This window comes from Phyllobates terribilis, unplaced genomic scaffold (genome assembly GCF_046119375.1).
Source record: "Phyllobates terribilis strain yellow unplaced genomic scaffold, ASM4611937v1 Scaffold_7__3_contigs__length_470593459, whole genome shotgun sequence".
In the NCBI taxonomy this organism is placed as follows: Eukaryota; Metazoa; Chordata; class Amphibia; order Anura; family Dendrobatidae; genus Phyllobates; species Phyllobates terribilis.
In genome coordinates, this window is record NW_027362767.1 from 87,013,058 (window position 1) to 87,036,579 (window position 23,522).

General features: G+C 45.6%; 1 protein-coding gene across 3 annotated transcripts in view; it reads right to left on the bottom strand.

The window, feature by feature from the left end:
• MIPOL1 (mirror-image polydactyly 1) overlaps positions 1 to 23,522 on the bottom strand; it is a 381,387-nt gene that overhangs the window by 105,674 nt on the left and 252,191 nt on the right. For all 3 annotated transcript variants that reach the window (XM_073638937.1, XM_073638940.1, XM_073638936.1), the window contains one exon: positions 19,176 to 19,274. In XM_073638937.1, the coding sequence (XP_073495038.1) occupies positions 19,176 to 19,274 (99 nt within the window). The remainder of the gene's footprint in view (positions 1 to 19,175; positions 19,275 to 23,522) is intronic.

A 23,522-nucleotide genomic window follows, 5' to 3' on the forward strand; every position in this document is an offset into this window, starting at 1 on the left:
TACTTGTATCATATTCTGCCCTTCTGATCAAGGACTTCCTTCAGTGGAAGTCTTCAAAACAGAGGCTGGACAGACAGCTGTCCGAGATGATTTAGTGAATCATACATTGAGCAGGGGTTTGGATCAGATGGCCCTGGAGGTCCCTTCCAACTCTACCCGTCTATGATTCTATTAAGGCAAGAGCCGATTGTCTCCCATGTATACAAGGCAAGAACCTTAATCTGATTATTGTGTTACACCAAAAATTGGGCAATACATGGTCAATATTGGAAGTGACCTGTTAGCATTAATATTTTCCTTCCTCATAGGCAGTCTATGATCACATGACTAAGTTGACAGCCTCATCCAAAAACTGTAATTAACATACTCAACATACAATATTTTATTATTCCTACCTAAACTTACAAATTTCCATTCATTAGTAAACTAAAAATGTAAGCAATTAGCCAAAATGTTTATAATTATAGGATGGTGTCCATATCGGATGTTACATCTCAATGACCTGACAAAAAACGGTGGATAAATATCATTCACTTAGCCTGATATTCTTGTCGATCTGTGGCATTCCAGGTTGTAACTAATTATCAAACTTGGGTTTCTGCTCAAACTTCACATACACTAATATCAAGCGATTTTTTACATTTAGGGTGAAAGTCCTTTTGAAAGCTGTTTGGAGCTGTGCTTCCTATGTTGGAACTAGAGTCAGCCATTTTGAACTACTAGTGCTGTTTCCCTTTTAATACTAAAACACCTAGGGTCCATACAAGTATACTCAGACACCTTATTTCTCTACCCTTCTCCTTCCCTCAGCATGTCAGTCATTCCTGTTTATGTTAGTTATTGCTAGAGGTGGTGTGAGTCGATTCGCAGGAGCCAGGTCCATCGGCAATGTCACATATCTGTTACAGCCGGATGGGAACCCTGAGAACCGCCTCTTACCTGGAGGCATATGTGGCTCTTCTTTTGATTAGCCAACCTGGCTCAACGTCATGTGTGTGTCATGCCAGGCCGGCTTATCAAAAAAGGAGCGTAGATTACGGGCATGGCTGATAGACTGGGTCCTGCACAGCAGATTCACACCAACTCTGGTTATAACTCTTTGTGTACTTGAATATTTACATGAGTGAGGGAAAGAAGATGACTACAAGGTGGTAGAAATAAAAATACGGTGGCCAATATGTACTCTGAGAGCTAGAAAAACTCCTAGGATATCCACTTCATTCGATAGAGGCAAAAACCAGTTAACTTAAAAAAATGGAAAAGAAATATAATATAATTCTTTCTTGCTATTAAATCATACAACCAATTCATGTTGCAAGTGTGTAAAATCTGAAGGAGAATTAATTAAAAAAGGATTTTACAACTGAACTACTTGTAAGTTTATTAAACGTGGCACATGGCAACTATTGTTAAATATCCAAAACCACACACACATACAGTGCAAGGTGTTACAGCTGGAAATGGTGAGGTCTCGGGATCAGAAATAGATGACCCCATTTGTTTTTTTGCGAAGTTTTCCATATTTTCTTATTCAATTTCCACAGCCTGAGATTTCAAAGATTGTGAATATCGAAAAGGAAATACAGGTCTCTTAACTTTAGATTAATGAGGGGCAATTTTTTGTTTTTGCTTTTTGTTTTTTCTTCCCCTTTTTCCAGGAGCCATCATTTTTTTATTTTTCTGTCGTCAGATTATGAGGGCTTGTCCTTCTTACTGGGACGAGTATTAGTTTGGATGACACCATTCATTTAAACATATACCGTACTGAAAAATTAGAAAAAAAAAATTAAAGTAGGGTGAACTGGTGAAAACAAAGACAAGAAAAAGAACAACACAATTGTCAGGGCAACATGATTCTTCAGGTCACTCTGATTATGGTGATTAATTAAAAAAGAAAAAACTTTGTTTTTCTGTTATATTTTAGTGGTTTAAAAAAATAAATAAATAAAAAATATAAAATTAAAAATTGCTTTGTGTCATTATTTTCTCCGACCTATAACTCTTTTTTTTTTTCTTAGATGAAAGTTAGCTGCTTTTGTTTTCATTGATATCATTTACATGCGGGCTACATATGACATTTTGTTTTCTTTTAAATGCATTTTTTTAAGAAAAATTGCAGTGAAAAAAAAACAACAAAATTCTGCCAATTCAATATTTTTTTCCATTTTGGCGTTCACTCTATAGGATAAATATATTGTATATTTTATCAGTAATTACACATGTAGCAATACCAAATAAGTTATTTTTTTTAATTACTTTATCTCTGGGTAAAGGGGGGCAGATTTAAACTTTTACATTGTGTTTTATTTATTTTAGATTAAAAAAAAAAAGTGTTTTATATTTTTAAATATTCCATATAGGAGACGTTCATGTGTAATCATTTGATTGCCTATACAATAGACTGCAATACAAATTGTATAGAATAGACTGCAATACTATAGTATTGCAGTGTACCGCGAACTGATATTGTCCCGGGAAGCGCAGCCCCTGGCTTGGTTTCAAAGGAGATCATGGCAGACATGGGGTTGCCAGAGAGACCCCAAGATCGCATTGCATGGGGCGCCGGTGGCTGTCAGGAGTGACGGCCCCCATTTTGAAAACCATTGAATCGCGATGTCATGCTTGAAAACGGCATTTAAAGACAACCTTTCACCAAATTTTTCATGTTGAACTGAAGACACGATGTATTAACAGCTGCAGAACGGACTAAAACGTGTTTTTTTTTTTTTATTTCGCCTCTCCCATGCGGACATACAAGCAATCAAAGTATTCAGCACCTAATGAGTTAACTTTAGTTAAGCCAAGTGGGTGTTATTACATAACTTTTCATTGGGGGCCTGCAAGTTAACTCATTAGGTGCCAACTTCGATTGCGAATATTTCCACAACAGAGAGGCAAAATAAAAAAATAAAATCAATAATCTTTTATTCTGCTCTGCAGCCACTATTATATAGTGCGTCCAATTCAACATAAAAAACTTGGTGAAAAGTCCTTTTTAAGAACTTAAACTGACGCAATCAGAGCTTGCTCTGATTGCATCAGTTACTATTGGGTGCCAGCACCTATGCTGAATACAGCAGGCTCAAACCCTGAGCCCGCTCTATAAAGTGACATGGCATGTACTGTGGTCGTCATTAAGGGGTTAAAGAGATGTAATGTACTTAACCCCTTACGGAAGCAGTTAATTTTCATTTTTTTGTTTATACGCCTCTTCAAGAGCCATAACTTTTGTATTTTTCAGTCAATATATAACGGCTTGTTTTTTTGTGGGATGAGTTGTGGTTTTGAAAGACACCTTTCACTTTACTATATAATATACCGAAAAATAAGAAATAAAATTCTAAGCGAGGCAAAACTGAAAAATATGAATTCCTGGGGTTTTGGGTTATTTATTTTTAATTATGTAAGAAAAAAAATTACCTGGCAACACGAATATTCAGTTCAGTATGATTACGGTGATATCAAACAAATATAGGTGTTTTTTTAGTAGCTTAAAACAATCTGAACTTTATTAAAAAAAATAAAATAAATTAGTTGCAATTTTATGACACTTGTAATTTTTTTTTATTCTTCTCCCGATTGAACGGTATGATAGCTTGTTTATTGTATGTCAAGCTGTAGTTATTAATGGCACCACATTAGTTTGTTTTGATCGCTTTTTATTGCAAGGTTCAGAATAAAAAAAACCCTATCAAAATTGATTTTGTTTTTTTCCTTATAACATTTATTCATTGGTTTAAATTATCTTATCAAATTGGACTTGGCAATACTGTATATGATCAGTTTTTCTTTTTTAATTTTTTTTGCACTTTTTGATCAAAAAATGTTAACCAAGTACCTTACGTTTATAGCGATATTGGAGTTCATGTATTTATTAATCACAGTGTAATGACGCATCGTGTATGTATATGTCTGTATATTGGCCACATAGCGTATTTTGTGCACCTGTACAATAATCTAATAGTAAAAGGTGTGCTATATTTTATTATTATTTTTTTAGGATATATAGCATATGTAATGGAGCGCGGAGCAGTTAAAGCGAACCATCAGTGAACTACTTAAAATCCTCTTAACATATCTAATTCAAAATGAGAGATTTAGGTACTATAAGGGATCGGTTCTCCGGTAGACACTGATGCACACACAGGGGTCCGATTCTTTGGCTCAAAACAAACGTACGGTTTATTAAATGTCCATGAACCACCGAGTTCAACAAAGCAAAAAACAGCCTCTTCTGGGTACAAAAGGTATAATAAAACCAAAACGGAAAATAAACAGTCTGTCACGACTCTGTTGTCGGGTATCCAGGGACCAGGGACTCCTACTCTGTACCAAATGCGAGGGGCGCCCTAGCTGGCCCAGTTCCCCAGATTGCTTCTGAAGGTGAAGACACCGGGGCCACACACCTTGTCTGAGCTCCTCAATCTGCCTTCAGTCTGTCCACCTCACCCCCAGGGAAGAGGGGAGTAGTAGTGTATGGCAGTACACAAACCAGACTAACAAGGTAATACAAACAGGGTTAAAGGAAGATCCCAATCATACAAATATATGCACACAAACAACAGAGGTTATGACCGGGAAGTGGAAGATGGGAAACAAACCAAAATAGCAGAATAGGATTAACACGCGAACCTAAACCACACAACAGCTGAAATCCACCAAACACTTTCTCAAATAACCACTTTCCACCACACTCCTAGAACCATGAAGCATAAGCTAGCTCTGGCAATGATAGCCTGCCAAAGCCCAGTATATACAGGAGTGGAGAGTGGCTAACACTGGACAGCTGAGAGCTTAAATGAAGGTAAGCTTCCAGGAGCCCACAACTGAGCAGATTAACCCCTGCACTGCTAGATGAAACTTGTGTGACACCCCAGGGGTCTGGTTGCCACAGTGATAGAGATATTACGTCTGAGAGCAGGTGGGAGGTCTCTTGGTCAGGGATCCTATGCATGCCACACCTCCTGCCCAGTCCTGGGAGGGGAAGAACTTCCCCTATATAAACCTAGGGCTGAGGCAGGGTTAGTGAGTAGAGAAGAAGTAGAGACAGAGAAGAGAAGCAGATATAGGAAAAGAATATCAGGAGCTCTGTGGGAGCAGTGCTATAAGGAGTCAGGGGCTGGCAGCTGCAGAGCTCGCCCTGACTGGGAAGCTATCACCGGACCCGGAGTCCGAGGCTGTGGGGACTAACTCCTACCCAGCAGCAGAAACCGCCCGGCAGGGGATTTCAGGTCCTCTGGCCAAGAAACCCGAAGGCACGGTCACACGCGTGGGACCAGCACCGCCGTCGTGGAGCGGACGCCACTAGAAGGCCCCGAGTCACCGGCCATACGGATGAGCACCACATGGTACACTCAGGGACGTGGGCTACTTATACCCGCCTCTAGCAAGGTAGCCAGAAGAGTACAGTCAGTTTGGGAGGCCTACAACTCCGCCTGGCCAGGGGAGATCCCATCTGCTCAAGGACTGACCAGGCCCCGATCGCTAGCCAGTACTCCGGGAGGGTCTATCTTTATCACCAGTAAAGACCCTGAACTACACCGCATCGTCTCTGAGTGATTCCTGCTACCCCCATCATCCACATCGGCTGCCCTGAGGCCATACCCCTCCCGTTGGGGGTGATACTACCACGCTGCACAATCCTACCACCGGCCTCAGCGGTCTGCCCTGCAGCGGCAGCTCCTTCGCTGCATTCAACGGGTGGCGTAGTCGTCCAACATCTACCGCTAATACAACGCCACTTAGTCTGACTCCCTGGGCACGGACCGGGTCACCGCCACGAGACTACAACCCTCAACAGATCCGGCTCCGGGTAAGCTCCTGCATGCGCAACGCTGTGCGACACAGGCCCAGGGGTGCGTCAACTTTTGGCGTAGTCGGCAGGATCTCGTGCCCGCAACCACCGGGTACTGCGTGCCTGAAAAAGACTGTTCAAACTTACCAGTGGTGAAGATTCCCGCCATCCATGGAGGTTTCCCGCCATCCGGCGCCATCTTCTACCTTCTTCTTCCACCATCCGCGAAGTTTTCCCGCCATCCGGCGCCATCTTCTCCCTTCTTCCCGCCATCCGTGGAGTTTTCCAGCCGTTGGACGCCATCTTGAAGACGCCGCGCGGGAAGAAGAGGGGCGTGGACTCCGAAAGCGCGCGAGAACGGAAGCCCCGCCTCACGTCCGGACGTTGCGTAAGGTCCTGGAAGGAGCCCAGCAGACGCCGACGTCACAGGAGCGCGACGGAAGGTCCTCAACCCTGACGATCCACTGCGGAGCCGCGGCCTACGGAAGAGGATCATCGCAAGGTAGGCCACGGTCCACTAGGGGGGAGGAAGATGTCGGATACGGAGGAGAGCTTCACTGCCTCAACCCCCGCCAGCGCCACCGCTGCTGCAGTCATGCCTTTCACCATGCCCTATATCCCGGGAGCGGCCTGGCTACCCCAGTACTCAGGGGAGTCACATACCCTGCATGACTTTAGAGAAAAGCTGGATAGCCTCTTCCAGGTGTACCCCCTCACAGAAGAGCAAAAAGTGAGCATCCTGGTGGCCCAATTAACCGGGGCAGCCCAAAGGGAGGTAAAGTCCTGGTCACCTGGGGGGAGGACTGTTGCAGGGATACTAACCCGGCTGAGGGACACCTTTGATACCCGCACCTCAGCCGAGATCAAGCTTAGATTCTACGGGTGCAAGCAGCGAGCATACGAGAGTATAAGGGACTATGCCCTGAACCTACAAGAGGCCCTGAGAGCCATTAAGCAGACCGACCCTGACGGCGTGGGAGACGAGGACAGGCTGTTGACTGAACAATTTATAGAGGGTTTATATTGCAATGCCCACCGAACCCAGTTGCGGGCAATGGCCTTACAGGACCCTCATCTGGGATTTGCACAGTTCAAGGACAGAGCCATCCGGGTGCTCCGAGAACCGGCACCAGGTGGCGTTGTGACCCACAGACGCCCCACTACCACTTACCACCAGGAGGCGGCGCCCTTGTCGGCAGGGCCTGTGGGAGCTTATGCGCAGGCTTTGAACAATGACCCGGCTCCAGACCTGCACCATCAGGTCCAAGAGCTAGCTAAAAGCGTTGCCGCGCTAACCCGAACTGTGCAGTCTTTACAGGTTTCCACTCCAGGGAAGATCCAGCTGGCATCCGGACCGGAGGACATCCCGTGGCGTCGACCAAGGAGGACCCCACCGGCCAGAGGAAGACCCAGCGACCGATACAACGAGGACGGACAACCCATCTGCCGCCGCTGCAATCAACCCGGACATATGGCAAGGTGCTGTCCTTTAAACTGGCACAACCTGGGGTAGAGGGCCAAACCCCAGGAAAAAGATCATCAGGCCCATCGAACTGGCGCGACAAATATGTGGGAGGACGTCCAGTCTTGCCTGTGGTACTGGAAGCAATCCCTATGAGTGCCCTACTGGACACCGGGTCACAGGTTACCACTATCCCGTACGTGCTCTTCAAGCAGTACTGGAATGACTCGGATATCACCCGCTACCCTGACGACGATTTGAGTATCATCGCCAGCAATGGTCAGCCCGTGCCACAGATTGGATTTAAAGAGGTGACCATTAAAATCGGTAGAGTTGAACTGGCGGCACAGGGACTGATCATTGTAGACATTGACAAGCACGAGAGTCACCCAAAGATAACTCTAGGAACTAATGTAATTGAAAATTGTCTTGCAGAGGTGATTTTCCTTTTACAGCAGGTTGCCAAGAACGCCAGCTCCGGCCAGCAGCGAGTGCTCCAGAAAGAGATCCGGGCACTGATGCGACGGCAACAGATAGAACTCTCCGGTGGTGAGATTGGTAGCGTAAGAATGTGTGACCCTTTCCCTATTGCCATGCCCCCAAAAAGTGAAATGATGATTTGGTGCCGGGCAGCTATTGGTCTGAGAGGTAGAGATTACCAGGCAATGGTAGAACCAGTTTACTCAGACAGTAGGCCCACCATTTTGACAGCACGGGGGGTGGTCAATGTACGCCATGGGAGGGTGCCCGTTCGCATAATAAATATCGGGAAGAGGGAAGTGTACCTGCCCCGGTATGCCACGCTAGCCAAATTGTATACCATCAATCAAAATTCCATACAGTCCGTAGAACCCTTGCCTCCATCTTCCCCGGAGGAAGGTAACGGCTCTAAGGAAACAATGGACGACTGGTGTCAGCAACTACATTTGGGTACTGACTCCACTCCCTCACACCAGAGACAGGGAGTCTATCGGGTGGTTCAAGAGTACGAGAGAGTGTTTAGTAAACACCCGTTAGACTTCGGGCGAGTCAAGGGGGTAGAACACCGCATCCCCACGGGAGACCATCTTCCCATAAAAGATAGGTATCGACCCGTACCCCCTGCACACTACCAACACGCCAAGGGGATGCTTAGGGACATGAAGGAGGCTGGGGTGATCAGGGATAGCTGTAGCCCCTGGGCAGCTCCACTAGTCTTAGTCAAAAAGAAAGACAACACCATGAGGATGTGTGTAGATTACCGGAAAATCAACCGTATCACACACAAGGATGCGTACCCCTTACCAAGGATAGAGGAGTCTTTGGCTGCTTTAAGATCTGCTAACTTCTTCTCTACCTTGGTTCTCACTAGCGGGTACTGGCAGGTTCCTGTAGCAGAGGCGGACCGGGAGAAGACCGCATTCACCACCCCGATGGGACTTAGCGAGTTTACCTGCATGCCGTTCGGACTCTGTAACGCACCAAGAACCTTTCAACGATTAATGGAGTGCTGTCTGGGCCACAGAAACTTCGAGACGGTCCTGTTGTACCTGGACGATGTCATCGTATATTCCAAGACTTATGAGGACCACCTGAAACACCTGGCGGAAGTGTTCGAAGCTCTGGCAAACTACGGCCTAAAGGTAAAACCCTCCAAGTGTCACCTCCTAAAACCAAAGGTGCAGTACCTGGGACACGTGGTGAGCGCTGACGGAGTGGCTCCCGACCCTGATAAGATCACCGCAATTAAGGAATGGCCAAGTCCCTCCAGTGTAAAGGAAGTGCGGCAGTTCCTCGGGTTGGTAGGCTATTACCGCAGATTCATCCCCGGTTTCATCAAAAAGGCAGCTCTTATGCAGGACCTCCTGATAGGCCAGTCCCGGAAGGCCAAGAACCAGAAGCCGCCCTTCAAATGGGAGAAGTTAGAAGAAGAGTCCTTCCGCCAGCTGAAGATGGCCCTCACGGGGGATGAAATCCTGGCGTACCCTGATTACAGCCAGCCCTTTATCCTCTACACCGACGCAAGTAACATCGGGCTAGGAGCCGTACTGTCCCAGATCCAGCAGGGGAAAGAACGAGTAATCGCTTACGCCAGTCGAAAACTGCGACCCACCGAAAGAAACCCTGAGAATTACAGCTCATTTAAGCTAGAGTTCCTGGCAGTGGTGTGGGCAGTCACCGAACGCTTTAAGCACTACCTCGCTTCTTCCCGGTTCACCGTGTACACGGATAACAACCCGTTGACACACCTGGACACGGCAAGACTCGGTGCCCTAGAGCAGAGATGGATGGCCCGTCTGTCCAACTACGAGTTCACAATCAAATACCGGGCAGGACGCTCCAATACCAACGCGGACGCCCTGTCCAGGATGCCAAACCTACCGGACGTAGGAGAAGATCCAGAGGGACTGGAAGAAGTCGAACTCCCCGCGTTCCACCGTCATGGGACTATCCAGTATTCCCATCGGGTAAGGAGTAAGCAAGCCGCTACGTTTAACCCCTTGCCTCACTACAACTGGGAGGAAACGCAAGACAGTGACCCTGCCGTCCGACTGGTGAAGGAGATGCTGACTCGGCCAGAGGCTCGCCTTGACCCGGACGCTCCGGAGGAAGCCAAAGAACTGTGGGCTGAGAAGAGTCGACTGTTCCTTTACAAGGGGAAGTTGTGCCGCAGAATGGTTAACTCCCGGACGCATGAACTAATCTGGCAAGTAGTGGTGCCACGAAGAGACGCAGCCATGGTGATGGAGGCATACCACGACGGGGCTGGACACTTCGGATGGAAGAAGCTGGAGTTCCTGCTGCGCGGGCGGTTCCACTGGGTAGGCATGAGGGGAACCATCGAGAGGTGGTGCAGAGACTGTGGCCCGTGCAACCTAAGAAGGAAGGACCGTGCCAGCCAGAAGACCCCCCTTCAGTCCATCGTCACCAAGCAGCCGTTGGAACTGGTAGCCTTGGATCATGTAAAACTGACCCCAAGCAGAAGTGGCTACGTCTACGCGTTAACCATTGTGGATCATTACTCCCGGTTCTTGGTTGTCGTCCCCGTTAAGGACTTAACGGCTCAAACAGCAGCTAGAGCCTTCCAGCAGCACTTCTGCCGTCCACACGGGTACCCGGACCAAGTGCTGACGGACCAGGGACCTGCCTTTGAAGCGGAGGTCTTCCAGGAATTCTGCAATCTGTATGGCTGCCGGAAGATAAGGACGACACCCTATCATCCACAAACTAATGGACTTTGTGAGAAAATGAACCAGGTGGTAATGGATCTTCTGAAAACGTTGCCCCTGGAAGAACGCAGTCTGTGGCCTGAGAAGCTGCCCGACCTGGTGGACCTATACAACCACATCCCTGTAGGTTCCACCAACTGTACCCTGGCTTACCTAATGAGGGCAAGGCCTGGTAAGCTACCTGTTGACCTGGAGATGGGAGTCCTGACACCCGAGGATACTTCACCGGAAGCAGACTGGGACACAGAGAGGCAGCAGCAGTACCGGAAAGTACAGGAGAGCGTGGAGCGAAGTCTCTGTCAAGCTAGGGAAAGACAAGAGAAAACTTACAACCAGTATGCTCCCGCTGTTCCCCTGGTACCCGGAGAGCAGGTCTTGAAGAGGAAGAGACGGCTCCACAAGTTGGACGACCAGTGGGAGAAGGACCCGTACACCGTACTGCCCTCAAGCCACGACAACCCAAAGGTCTGTACCATCAGTAAAGACGGAGGGGAAACCACAGCCATTGTATCCCGGGATCACCTAAAGAAGTGTCCCGAGCAGCTACGGAACCCAGAAGGAGAGCAAGAAGACCCTCGACCCGTAGAGGAAAGGGAAGATATGGTTAGTACTGTGCTCGGAGACTTCCCTCGGTCCTGGACTCAAGTCAATGGTGCAGTTGTGGTACCCGTCCTCACGTTCCTCCAACCAGCATCCCAAGTGCCTACGGAGCAACAGGTGGAGCTGGAAGAGCAGCCGGTCCAGGAGGCAGCAGACTCCACACAAGCAGAACAGGAGGATCAACCCTCTGCTCATAGTGAGCCTGCCGTACCCCTAGTGAGCCAAAGAGCCTGTAGACAGCTGCCCAGTTTACCCTTGACAGCTCCTACACCCTGTAGTTCAGGGCCAGACAGTCAGCTCCGTAGGTCCACTAGGGCCACTAGAGGCCAGTTACCCGCACGTTGGAGGATTTGAAGTGTTTAAATTGTTTTATTGAGGTCACCTGTCTGTTACTTGTAAATAATTATGTGTTTCTAGTTATTTTTAGGAGTCCTTGGTGGATTTACTGGGAATCCTTGTACAATTAGTTGGAGCGTAACCCAGGATGGACTAAAAGACTGTTAAGGACTCGGGGCAGGACAGACCCCTACCTGGTTACGTCTCCCTGTTTTGGTGAAATGGACACCTTTGTTTTCTTCAAAGACTGCACCCGGTTGCGGACATGCCGTGACCATCCTAATGTCTTTCTTTATTGTACTGTTTTTGTTTATACCTTGTTATGTTTTTCTAAAAATATGTTTAGTCCCGGAGTACTAAATTTCACTAGGGGGGAATGTGACACCCCAGGGGTCTGGTTGCCACAGTGATAGAGATATTACGTCTGAGAGCAGGTGGGAGGTCTCTTGGTCAGGGATCCTATGCATGCCACACCTCCTGCCCAGTCCTGGGAGGGGAAGAACTTCCCCTATATAAACCTAGGGCTGAGGCAGGGTTAGTGAGTAGAGAAGAAGTAGAGACAGAGAAGAGAAGCAGATATAGGAAAAGAACATCAGGAGCTCTGTGGGAGCAGTGCTATAAGGAGTCAGGGGCTGGCAGCTGCAGAGCTCGCCCTGACTGGGAAGCTATCACCGGACCCGGAGTCCGAGGCTGTGGGGACTAACTCCTACCCAGCAGCAGAAACCGCCCGGCAGGGGATTTCAGGTCCTCTGGCCAAGAAACCCGAAGGCACGGTCACACGCGTGGGACCAGCACCGCCGTCGTGGAGCGGACGCCACTAGAAGGCCCCGAGTCACCGGCCATACGGGTGAGCACCACACGGTACACTCAGGGACGTGGGCTACTTATACCCGCCTCTAGCAAGGTAGCCAGAAGAGTACAGTCAGTTTGGGAGGCCTACAACTCCGCCTGGCCAGGGGAGATCCCATCTGCTCAAGGACTGACCAGGCCCCGATCGCTAGCCAGTACTCCGGGAGGGTCTATCTTTATCACCAGTAAAGACCCTGAACTACACCGCATCGTCTCTGAGTGATTCCTGCTACCCCCATCATCCACGTCGGCTGCCCTGAGGCCATACCCCTCCCGTTGGGGGTGATACTACCACGCTGCACAATCCTACCACCGGCCTCAGCGGTCTGCATTGCAGCGGCAGCTCCTTCGCTGCATTCAACGGGTGGCGTAGTCGTCCAACATCTACCGCTAATACAACGCCACTTAGTCTGACTCCCTGGGCACGGACCGGGTCACCGCCACGAGACTACAACCCTCAACAGATCCGGCTCCGGGTAAGCTCCTGCATGCGCAACGCTGTGCGACACAGGCCCAGGGGTGCGTCACTTGCACCGTTTAATATGAAGAAGAAAGGCTTCTAATGAGTGTAGGAGTGGGAGGAATCAGACCCTGTGGCCTTCTGGCTCCTCTCTGTTGCGGTAAACCCGTGACACAGTACATATATAGCATGGACTCACCCATTTAAACTACTGCAGTGTGCATGCGACGGGAAAGGTCAAAAGCGCCGATGCATGCGCACTGCAGCAGTTTGCTCTGCCCTCGGCAGGGTCAAGAGAAGTGCGCCTGCACAGAAGCAAGATGGGGAACACTATGTGGATGATGTAGGACGCATCATCCACACGAAGCACAGAAGGAGGACGGCATTGCAAGAAGAGAAGAGGCATCGGACCAAGACCAGCAATGCCCACCGGACTCGACCGCTACGTAGGGGAGTATAAGAAAAGGTTTTTTTGCCTTGCAGGGCGAATTTGAGTCATATGTGCAGCATTATAAAATGCTGTCACATGGGGCTGAAAGGTGGTGGCCGTAGGATATATCGGAAAAAAATGGTGACAGGTTCTCTTTAAAGATCAGGCTGGGGATCAGAAAAAAATATAGATAGAAAGTCCAGGACTATAGTTGGAGACAAGACTAGTCTGGCGCAGCCGTAGTCCAGCTTTTCTCAGTGCTGCTCGAGGGGGATTGACCGGACTCTCCCATAGCAAGAGACCTGTTGGTCACGTGGAGCGGCACTGGGAGAAGCCACCCGGGGGTGCCGCTGGACTAGTTTAATTTCTGGCTATGGTCCCCGGCTGGATCTCCTAACTATAATTTCTCTGAAACTAAAGAGCATTTTCTAAAAAATATACTTGGCTGCAATCGTGCAGCCAGGCTCTGATTCATGCTGCTCGTGGTTTCAGCACTAGCTTTAATAAAGTCCTGTGATTACAGCAGCCTCTGCACCTAACTGCGGAGAGGGGAGGCCTGGAAATGACAGCAAGCAGGCGTGTGACAAGGAGCGGGCTGCAGCTCTACTGCACACATAATCAATGGTAACTTTCTGTAAGGAATTTAGGAATGAGAAATCTGCAGCAAAAATAACAGAACTTTGAAGAAGTAAAGCCTCACAATACTCTGAGATCCTCATGTGAAAATCTTTTGTGTAGGTTTTCCTTCAAAGTTTGCTTTAATGAAATCTAAAAAATCCTCTCAATACTGAATTTACCATTTGCTATATTATTTTAGGAAATAGCATGGACAGGAACGTCTAATCTAACTTGCTTATTATCGGGAGCTGTACGATTATAAACAGGGGGTAATCCACAAAAGTTGGATGCTCAATGGCCACTATGACTGCCAAACTATTATAAGTTCACTACCAGTCATAAAAGCAGCATTTGGGGGAATTATATAGTATATTGGCACAGGATCAGCTACAGCAGCCTTGTTGCGATTGCCAATTTCATTCATTAGATGTAGTAAATCCATGTAGTAGAAAATATAAGGATAATCCGCATTAAAAGTCCAGACACGCAGCTCTATTGGGACCTGGAAGTGAAATGCTCAAAGTTATTAATACGGGGAAATATACCATGACAAAACATGAGGGCTTGTCCTTCTTCATCCTAAAAGTGCACAGGAAGGAAATGAGGTGAATTTTCCATGCTGATTTGCACAAGGAACATACGCAGCAGAATAGAGGACTAGAGATGTGGTTTTAATAAAAATCATTACATTTTTTCCACTGATGAACTGCAGGGAATCTGTCACCAGTTTTTTTCCACCTAATCTGAGAGCAGCATAATGTAGTGACAGAGACCCTGGTTCCAGTGATGTGTCACTTACTGGGCTGCTTGCTGTAGTTTTGATAAAATCAAAATGTTATCAGCAGGAGATAAGCACAAGAGGACTAGTAAACCTGCTGCCAGCTAGTCCTCCATATTAATGAGCTCTCTATAACCCCGCACCCATCACTGATTGGCAGCTTTCTTTGTGCACTGTGCATAGGCAGAAAGCAGCCAATCAGTGATATGGGCAGGGTTATACAGAGTTCAGCATTCAGAGAACTGCTATATCTGCAGCAGAGAAAACTGTGATTTTATCAATATGGCAGCAAGCAGCTCTGTAAATGATACATCATTGGAATCAGGGTCTCTGTCTCTACATCATGCAGCTCTAATATGGGGTAGCAAAAACCTGGTGACAGATTCCCTTTAACATGTGGTGTGGATTTTAAAATACCCCACACGCTAATGTCAGTTGTGGATTTTCACTGCAAATTTCAGTCTTTTTTATGTGTAAAAGGCGAAAAACAATTGTAACAAGTTCAGACTTTGGCTCAGATTCGCAATAGATTAGAAGTGTATTTTTTCCACCCTATTAAGCTGCACCTGTGTAGACCAAGAGTACAGGAGGATCCACTCTGGGTGATCATGTCCAACCCTGCCCTGCAAGAAATGGTCATGAAGCTATGGGGAGACTTTTTCAGTTTTTGTGTAACTATTTCAACAAAAATGAAATAAAAAAAAAAAAATTTTTTTTGTCAATGTTGGTGACATGATTTAATTCTGGGAGGTCTCCTGAGCTGCTGCCTTTTGACATACTCATCACATTTTATCATGGTGTCATGATCCTCTGTATAAATAAATACTACTGCTAACAGATGCTACAATATCGGGAGGATTTATACATAGTATTAATGAGTGATGTACTGTTATGAGCGGAAATAGGCCAGGAGAAATTCTAAGGTACATAATAATATAACTACCACCAAAATATATAAAGTGCAAAAGAGAAATGTATCAAAATGTATCTAACTTTTATTTTAAACAATTTAGACAAAAACAGAAAATTATTAAAAAAAACTCATAAAACCCGCATAAAAAGAAAAAAGAGGGCAGTGTGGTCAAGATAATAAATAGCAAAAATATATACAGTGAGTACGGAAAGTATTCAGACCCCTTGAGATTTTCCCTCTGTTTCATTGCAGCCATTTGGTAAATTCTAAAAAGTTAATTTTTTTTCTCATTAAAGTACACTCTGCACACCATCTTGACTGAAAAAAAACAGAAATGTAGAAATTTTTGCAAATTTATTAAAAAAAAAATACTGAAATAACACATGGTCATAAGTATTCAGACCCTTTGCTCAGACACTCATATTTAAGTCACAAGCTGTCCATTTCCTTGTGATCCTCCTTGAGATGGTTCTACCCCTTCATTGGAGTCCAGCTGTGTTTAATTAAACTGATAGGACTTGATTTGGAAAGGCACATACCTGTCTATATAAGACCTCACAGTGCATGTCAGACCATGAGCTCAAAGGAACTGCCCAAGGAGCTCAGAGACAGAATTGTGGCAAGGCACAGATCTAGCCAAGGTTACAAAAGAATTTCTGCAGTACTCAAGGTTCCTAAGAGCACAGTGGCCTCCATAACCCTTAAATGGAAGAAGTTTGGGACCATCAGAAGTCTTCCTAGACCTGGCAGACCAGCCAAACTGAACAATCATGGGAGAGGTAAAGAAGAACCCCAAGATCACTGTGGCTGAGTTCCAGAGATGCAGTAGGGAGATGGGAGAAAGTTCCACAAAGTCAACTATCACTGCAGCCCTCCACCAGTCGGGCCTTTATGGCATAGTGACCTGACGGAAGCCTCTCCTCAGTGCAAGACATATGAAAGCCCGCATACAGTTTGCTCAAAAACATATGAAGGACTCCCAGACTATGAGAAATAATATTCTCTGGTCTGATGAGATGAAGATAGAACTTTTTGGTGATAATTCTAAGCGGTATGTGTGGAGAAAACCAGGCACTGCTCATCACCTGCCCAATACAATCCCAACAGTGAAACATGGTGGTGGCAGCATCATGCTATGGGGGTGTTTTTCAGCTGCAGGGACAGGACGACTGGTTGCAATTGAAGGAAACATGAATGCGGCCAAGTACAGAGATATCCTGGATGAAAACCTCTTCCAGAGTGCTCTGGACCTCAGACTTGGCAGAAGGTTCACTTTCCAACAAGACAATGACCCTAAGCACACAGCTAAAATAACAAAGGAGTGGCTTCAGAACCCATTCCTGACTGGCCCAGCCAGAGCCTTGACCTAAACCCAATTGAGCATCTCTGGAGAGACCTGAAAATGGCGGTCCACCAACGTTCACCATCCAACATGACGGAACTGAAGAGGATCTGCAAGGAAGAATGGCAGAGGATCCCCAAATCCAGGTGTGAAAAACTTGTTGCATCATTCCCAAGAAGACTCATGGCTGCACTAGCTCAAAAGGGTGCTTCTACTCAATACTGAGCAAAGGGTCTGAATACTTATGACCATGTGATATTTCAGTTTTTCTTTTTTAATAAATTTGCAAAAATTTCTACATTTCTTTTTTTTTTTTTTCAGTCAAGATGGGGTGCAGAGTGTACTTTAATGAGAAAAAAATGTACTTTTTAAAATGTACTAAATGGCTGCAATGAAACAAAGAGTGAAAAATGTAAAGGGGCCTGAATACTTTCCGTACCCACTGTATCAATGTTAAATAACAAGACAAGATTCTATCCCCACCATATGACATTGTAAGGGCAAACCACACTTCCCAGTACCCCAAAGCGTGTTTCGCGTGTAGCTTCATCAGTGGGTAGCAGGAACTAAGGTAGCAGGAACCCAGGATTGTAAGATTTTAGGTGGCAGCAAATTAACCATCAGTGTAGGAAAGACTGAATCTCCAACAAGTTGTGAATATTATACCTGTTATACAGAAATTAAGCTACTACATCTATTCTACCATATGACACTTCAATAAAACACAGTTAGGCATATACCAGAGTGAGAGATCATGGAGTCCTGACATAACAGGTTTGTTTTATTCTGAAACATTACATTACCTTACAATGTAAAAGCCATCTCCGGGTCATCCAGAGTGCAGCTTGACCTGGAGAGTCTGCAGAGCGGTGATGTTACTCAGAAGAGGAGCTGAACACCGCTGGACACCAGAGAAGATGGTGGTAGGGGGGTATATTAATACAATCACACTACAGTGGTGTGAAAAGGTGTTTGCCCCCCTCCTGATTTCATATTCCTTTGCATCTTCGTCACACTTAAATGTTTCAGATCACAAAGCAAATTTAAACATTAGATAAAGATAGCACAAGTAAACAAAAATGCTGTTTTAAATGGAGGTCTTTATTATTAAAGGAAAAAGAAATCCAAACCTACAGGGCCCTGTGTGAAAAAGTGATTGCCCCCCTCCCTCCTTAAAACAAATTAACTGTGGTTTATCGCATCTTTGGGAAGTGGAGATCAATTTTCCAAGCCACACACAGGCCTGATTACTGCCACACCTGCTCTCAATCAAGAAATTACTTAAATAGGACCTGTCTGACAAAGTGAAGTAGACCATAAAATACTCAAAAGCGGCACATCATGCTGTGATCCAAAGAAATTCAGGAACAAATGAGAAACAAAGTAATCGCGATCTATCAGTCTAGAAAAGGCTATAAAGCCATTTCTAAAGCTTTGGGACTCCAGTGAACCACAGTGAGAGCCATTATCCACAAATGGCGAAAACATGGAACAACAGTAAACCTTCTCAGGAGTGGCCAGCCGGCTGGCCGACCTAACTTACTCCAAGAGCGCAGCGACGATTCATCCAAGAGGTCACAAAAGACCCACAACAAATTCAAAGAACTGCAGGCCTCATTTGCCTCAGTTAAGGTCAGTGTCCATGACTCCACCATAAGAAAGAGACTTTGCAAAATGGCATGCATGCAAAAATTCCTTCTCAACTCCACATACGGAATCACACTAGCTCCCTGCATCAACGTTTCAGTGTTTTAGACACTTTCTGCACCCTGTCGAACTCAGGGCTCATTCAGACATCAGTGATTTTCTCGCACCAGAAAATTGGTCTGAGTTTCATCAGTGTTTTTTTTGATCGGTGTCATCAGAATTTGCTTAGAGTTTTAACAGTTGTTCTAGGATGAAAAAAAAAAAAAAAAACTGGTGGAGGTTTTGTTGTCATCCAAGTGTGGTCTGATTTTTCCATGGAACCGTAGACTTGCATTGCAGATTCTGATCCAACACTTGGATCAAAATCAGACAGGTCTCTGCAATTTTGCATGGACTGCTCGGTTCGTGAAAAATCATGGACATGTGAATGGCACCATGGACTATCACAGGTACAAGTGCAATGCGTGAAAACCACAGGCAGCACTCGTACGTAAAAATCGGAAGTCTGAATGAGGCCTAAGTCAGCACGGTCCAAGAATTACAGTATTGGTAAATGTGACCCATAGTTTTCCTCTGACATTAGTACAATGGAGCAGAAGGGAACCTAGTTTAATGACAGTCACTGACAACGGTTCTAAACTATTAAGGTGACCAAAAATAAAAAATAATTACAAATGGAACTTAGGAAAAAAGAAGCTATTAAAGCTAAACTGGGCAGCCATAGAAAAGGTGTTCACCTTGGAAGCTGGATCAAAGGTCTTCTGCGCAGCTCCAATATCCGTACAGATCTGTTTGCTCTCTCTCAGCAGATGAAGCTCCTTTTCCAGATGTTTGCACTGAGGAGGGGGGATAATAGAATATCATGAAATGAAACATTTTAGACACTTCTAAATACATCTTTCAAGAAAAAAGACTTTCTTCTGACTTCTTGGCAATGAGTGAAAAGGTGCATTTAGGCGTGCTGGCGAAAGGAATTTACGATATTATGTGTTATAAAGGGAGATAGGAAAAAGAGACAGCAGCTTGGGATGGACAGAGACGTTCTATGGAAAGTATTTATATCTACAGCGGCTGAAGCTAGGGCTTTCACTCATCACTGATGAACTAATTAGATATTCCTACTGCCCGGAGATGTCGGGTGGGATGTGTTTATTTGTCAATTATGGTCTTAAGATATTTCTACAAGTGCGGCAATAAACAAACATTCAAAGAAACTACACAACGTTCACCAAAGCAACGATACAAGATGTCTAGTAATAAGAACACTGAGATACTTACTAATATTATGTAGCACAAACAGATTCTGTAGCTCAGTACATTAAGTACTAACTCCCACCAGCACCTGTACCCAATGTTTGTCTTTAGTATGAATTGTGATGATGGTGGCAGCTGACTGTTCTAAACATGCCTAAGCCAGACTTTTCCCAGCAAAAAAACGGAGCTCCAGAAGGATCTGGAAGCCAATAAATCCTCTCTTTATGGTAGTAAAGATACATTTGGAAGATCCAACACAGAAGGGATTAAGAAAACTAGCTGTAGCCATTGCCAAGGCCCCCACACACATTGGTCTAACGTTGGCCGAACCCACCGATATCGTCAAGCCTAGCCTAGTCTAATAAAGTCTATTGGGATCTCCCAACTCCTCCTCGACAAATGATGATGGAGATAAGGATCCAGCATGCCCAATTTTGGATGGCCAAACCTTTAGTTCTGAGTGAAATAAGACGCTGCCTGAGTAGTCACGCATTGGCTCTCTCGTAGGGAACACAGGACCACTTGCCAGTGTATGCAGGAGTCGGGAGAGATAGCCTCAAGCTGAAGCAAACTGATAGGCCAAACCATATGGGACCCCTTAGAAAAAAGGCTACAGACTGCAGGATTTCCATCCCAAGAAGAATTTTATTGTTGGCAAGCAAGCAGATGGAAACTGGCAGAGGATACCCATTACCATAAGCTTTGGCCAAAGATTTCACTATACTACTGCTACACTGCAACATAGTGCAAGTGAATGGAGTCACATTGCAACCTGCAAGCTACTGTGACAAGCAAGTCACAAAAACGCCAGCTGGTTCCAAATTTTTGCAACTTGCTTGACGCTGAAACTTACAGATCACAATACAACCGCATTCACCTACATTATGCAGTGATGTAGCAATGGCATACGTTGACTGTTGGCCACGCAACATGTGTCGCAGCCAAAGTGCATGTAGCCTCAACGTAATGGAGGCAAATTTTGATCTTTGCTATGAGACTGAATCTTTTCTATGTATGGCACTGTATAAGTTTTCACGTTTAGGGGATAATCAAAAGATACTTAAGAGTATAGCCAACTTATTCATTCCCATATTAACCAGACATTTATACATTAGAATCAATTTCATAAACGGACATGTTTTTTGTATGTATGAAAAAGTAGTGAAGAACACCAAAGACTGAAGTCATGCATGTCCTTATCCAGAACCCTGTCCTAGGCATAACCATGTTCATCCATTAGTCCTGGAGTTCTTCTTCAATTGTCAGGTGACAGTACTGGTAACTTCTTGTTTTTTCAAACTCCCATCATGTAAACTGGTAATTAGGGAGATTTCTTTGTGCCATTTTCTTAGAAGTACTAAATGTATAAAAGTTTTGGGCCCTGCATATTGGGGACTTAAAACTGCTAAACAGTAGAACCTCAGGAAATATGCATTTAAAATAATATTCATCCCCAACAGTGGGCAAATCTTTCTAGGTAAGATTGACACATGGGAAGGGAAACTGGACAAAACTACATAGCTCTGTCTGGCTTAATTTGTTCCAAAATTGATTTATTTGTTTTTCTTGCCATCCATGGAATCCTTGAAAATCCTTCTGGGACAGCATCTTGTGGACAGATGAGACCAAGATAGAGCTTTTTGGTAAAGCACATCATTCTACTGTTTACCAAAAATGGAATGAGGCCTACAAACAAAAGAACACCGTACCTACAGTCAAATATGGTTGAGGTTCAAAGATGTTTTTGGATTGTTTTGCTGCCTCTGGCACCGGGTGCCTTGACTGTGTGCAAAGCATCATAAAATCGCAATAGAGTCGCAATGTAATGCCCAGTGTCAGAAAGCTGGGTTTGCGTCTTAAATCATGGGTCTTCCAGCAGGACAATTACCCCAAACATGCTTCAAGAAGCACCGAGAAATGGATGGAAACAAAGCGCTGGAGAGTTTTGAAGTGGCCAGCAATGACTCTGGATCTAAATCCCATTGAATACTTGTGGAGAGATCTTAAAATTTCTGTTAAGAAAAGGTGCCTTCAAATATGAGAGACCTGGAGCAGTTTGCAAAAAAAGAGTCATCCAAAATTCCAATTGAAAGATGTAAGAAGATTGTTGATGGTTATAGGAAGCGATTGATTGCAGTTATTTATTCCAAAGGGCGTGCACCCAAATATTAAAGTTGAGGGTGCCAACAATTTTGTCCGGCCCATTTTTGGGGTTGTGTGTGAAATTATGTTCAATTTGCCTTTTTTCTCTTTTTTTTTCCTGTGTTGTTCCAATACACACAAAGCAAATAAACATGTGTATAACAAAATGTGTACCGTATTTTTTGGACTATAAGACGCACTTTTTTCCTCCAAAATTTTGGAGGAAAGTGGGGGGTGCGTCTTATAGTCCGAACCTTCTATTCTATACTGTCTTGTTGCTGTAGGTGGTGGGGTTATGGGGGGGGAGGGCAGCAGCGGCGGAGGAGCAAGGTACAGGAGGCAGCAGTGGCTACTGCAGCCTACACTTTCCCCGCTGCTTAAGAAAATGAATATTCACTGCTCCCCACGCCCATAGGCGTGGGGAGCAGTGAATATTCATTGTCCTTAATCACGGGCGCACAGTGTAGCCGCAGTGCGGCTCCTGCAGAGCTCGGCAGTCATTTGTGCCCGCTACTAAAGAGCATGAATATTTACCCCCTCTCCACGCCCATGGGAGTGGAGAGGGGTGAATATTCATGCTCTTTAATAGCGGGCACACGCAACCGCCCGGCAGCAGCAGGAGCGGCGCTGCGGCTCCAGTGTGCGCCTGCTATTAAGGAGCATGCAGTCACTGCTCCCCACGCACACAGTCCCAGCGTGGGGAGCAGTGACTCTTCCGGCACAGCATCTCCCTGTGTGAGCGCACGTCAGTTACGTCATGCGCGGCTCATACAGGGAGATCTGTGCTGGCTGCAGAGGAGCGCTGGAGGAAAGAAGAAGAAAGGTGTGTAGGAATGTTTATTTTTTTTGTGTAATGGAGATGGGGGTGCCAGGCATACCAGGATGTGGGGGTGTCAGGCATACCAGGATGTGGGGGTGCCAGGCATACCAGGATGTGAGGGTGCCAGGCATACCAGGATGTGGGGGTGTCAAGCATACCAGAATGTGGGGCAGCCAGGCATACCAGGATGTGGGGGTGCCAGGCATACCATGATGTGGGGGTGTCAGGCATACCAGGATGTGGGGCTGCCAGGCATACCAGAATGGGGGCTATTAGAATAGAATTAGGGGATATTATCCATATAACAGTGTCAGCAGCAGACCCTCTCCCCCTTAACAGGGCATCATGACCACATTTTTTTGCTTACATTTTTTTCCCCTATTTTCCTCCTCTAAAACCCAGGTGCGTCTTATGGTCCGGTGTGTCTTATAGTCCGAAAAATACGGTAATTGTAATAATTTTCAGGCAGATATACTTCATTTTCTGGAACAATTTCAAGGGTTCCAACACTTTCAGCCATGACTGTATGTTAACACAGAAAAGACCAGACTATGTACGAGCCGTGTCTTCGTCGCCAGTGAAATATTCCTTGATTTAAAGCCCTTTTCCAGTGACTTCATTGTTGATTTGCCCATAGCTATTCTCCTATTGACTTCCGGTGTCGTCGCTGCATCTTGAGTGGTCATTGATCAGAGTAGAGTGAAGTTCTTTACAACTTCCAGTTTGTTGCTGTCCAAATATCAAATGTGTCCCAGTTGTAGCTGGCAGTAGTCAATATCTTTTGGATATTAAGTGGGTCTTATTGGCTTTGTATTTTGTTGTAATAAATAAAAAAGTAAAAAAAAAAGGAAAAATTTTGTTAGATTTC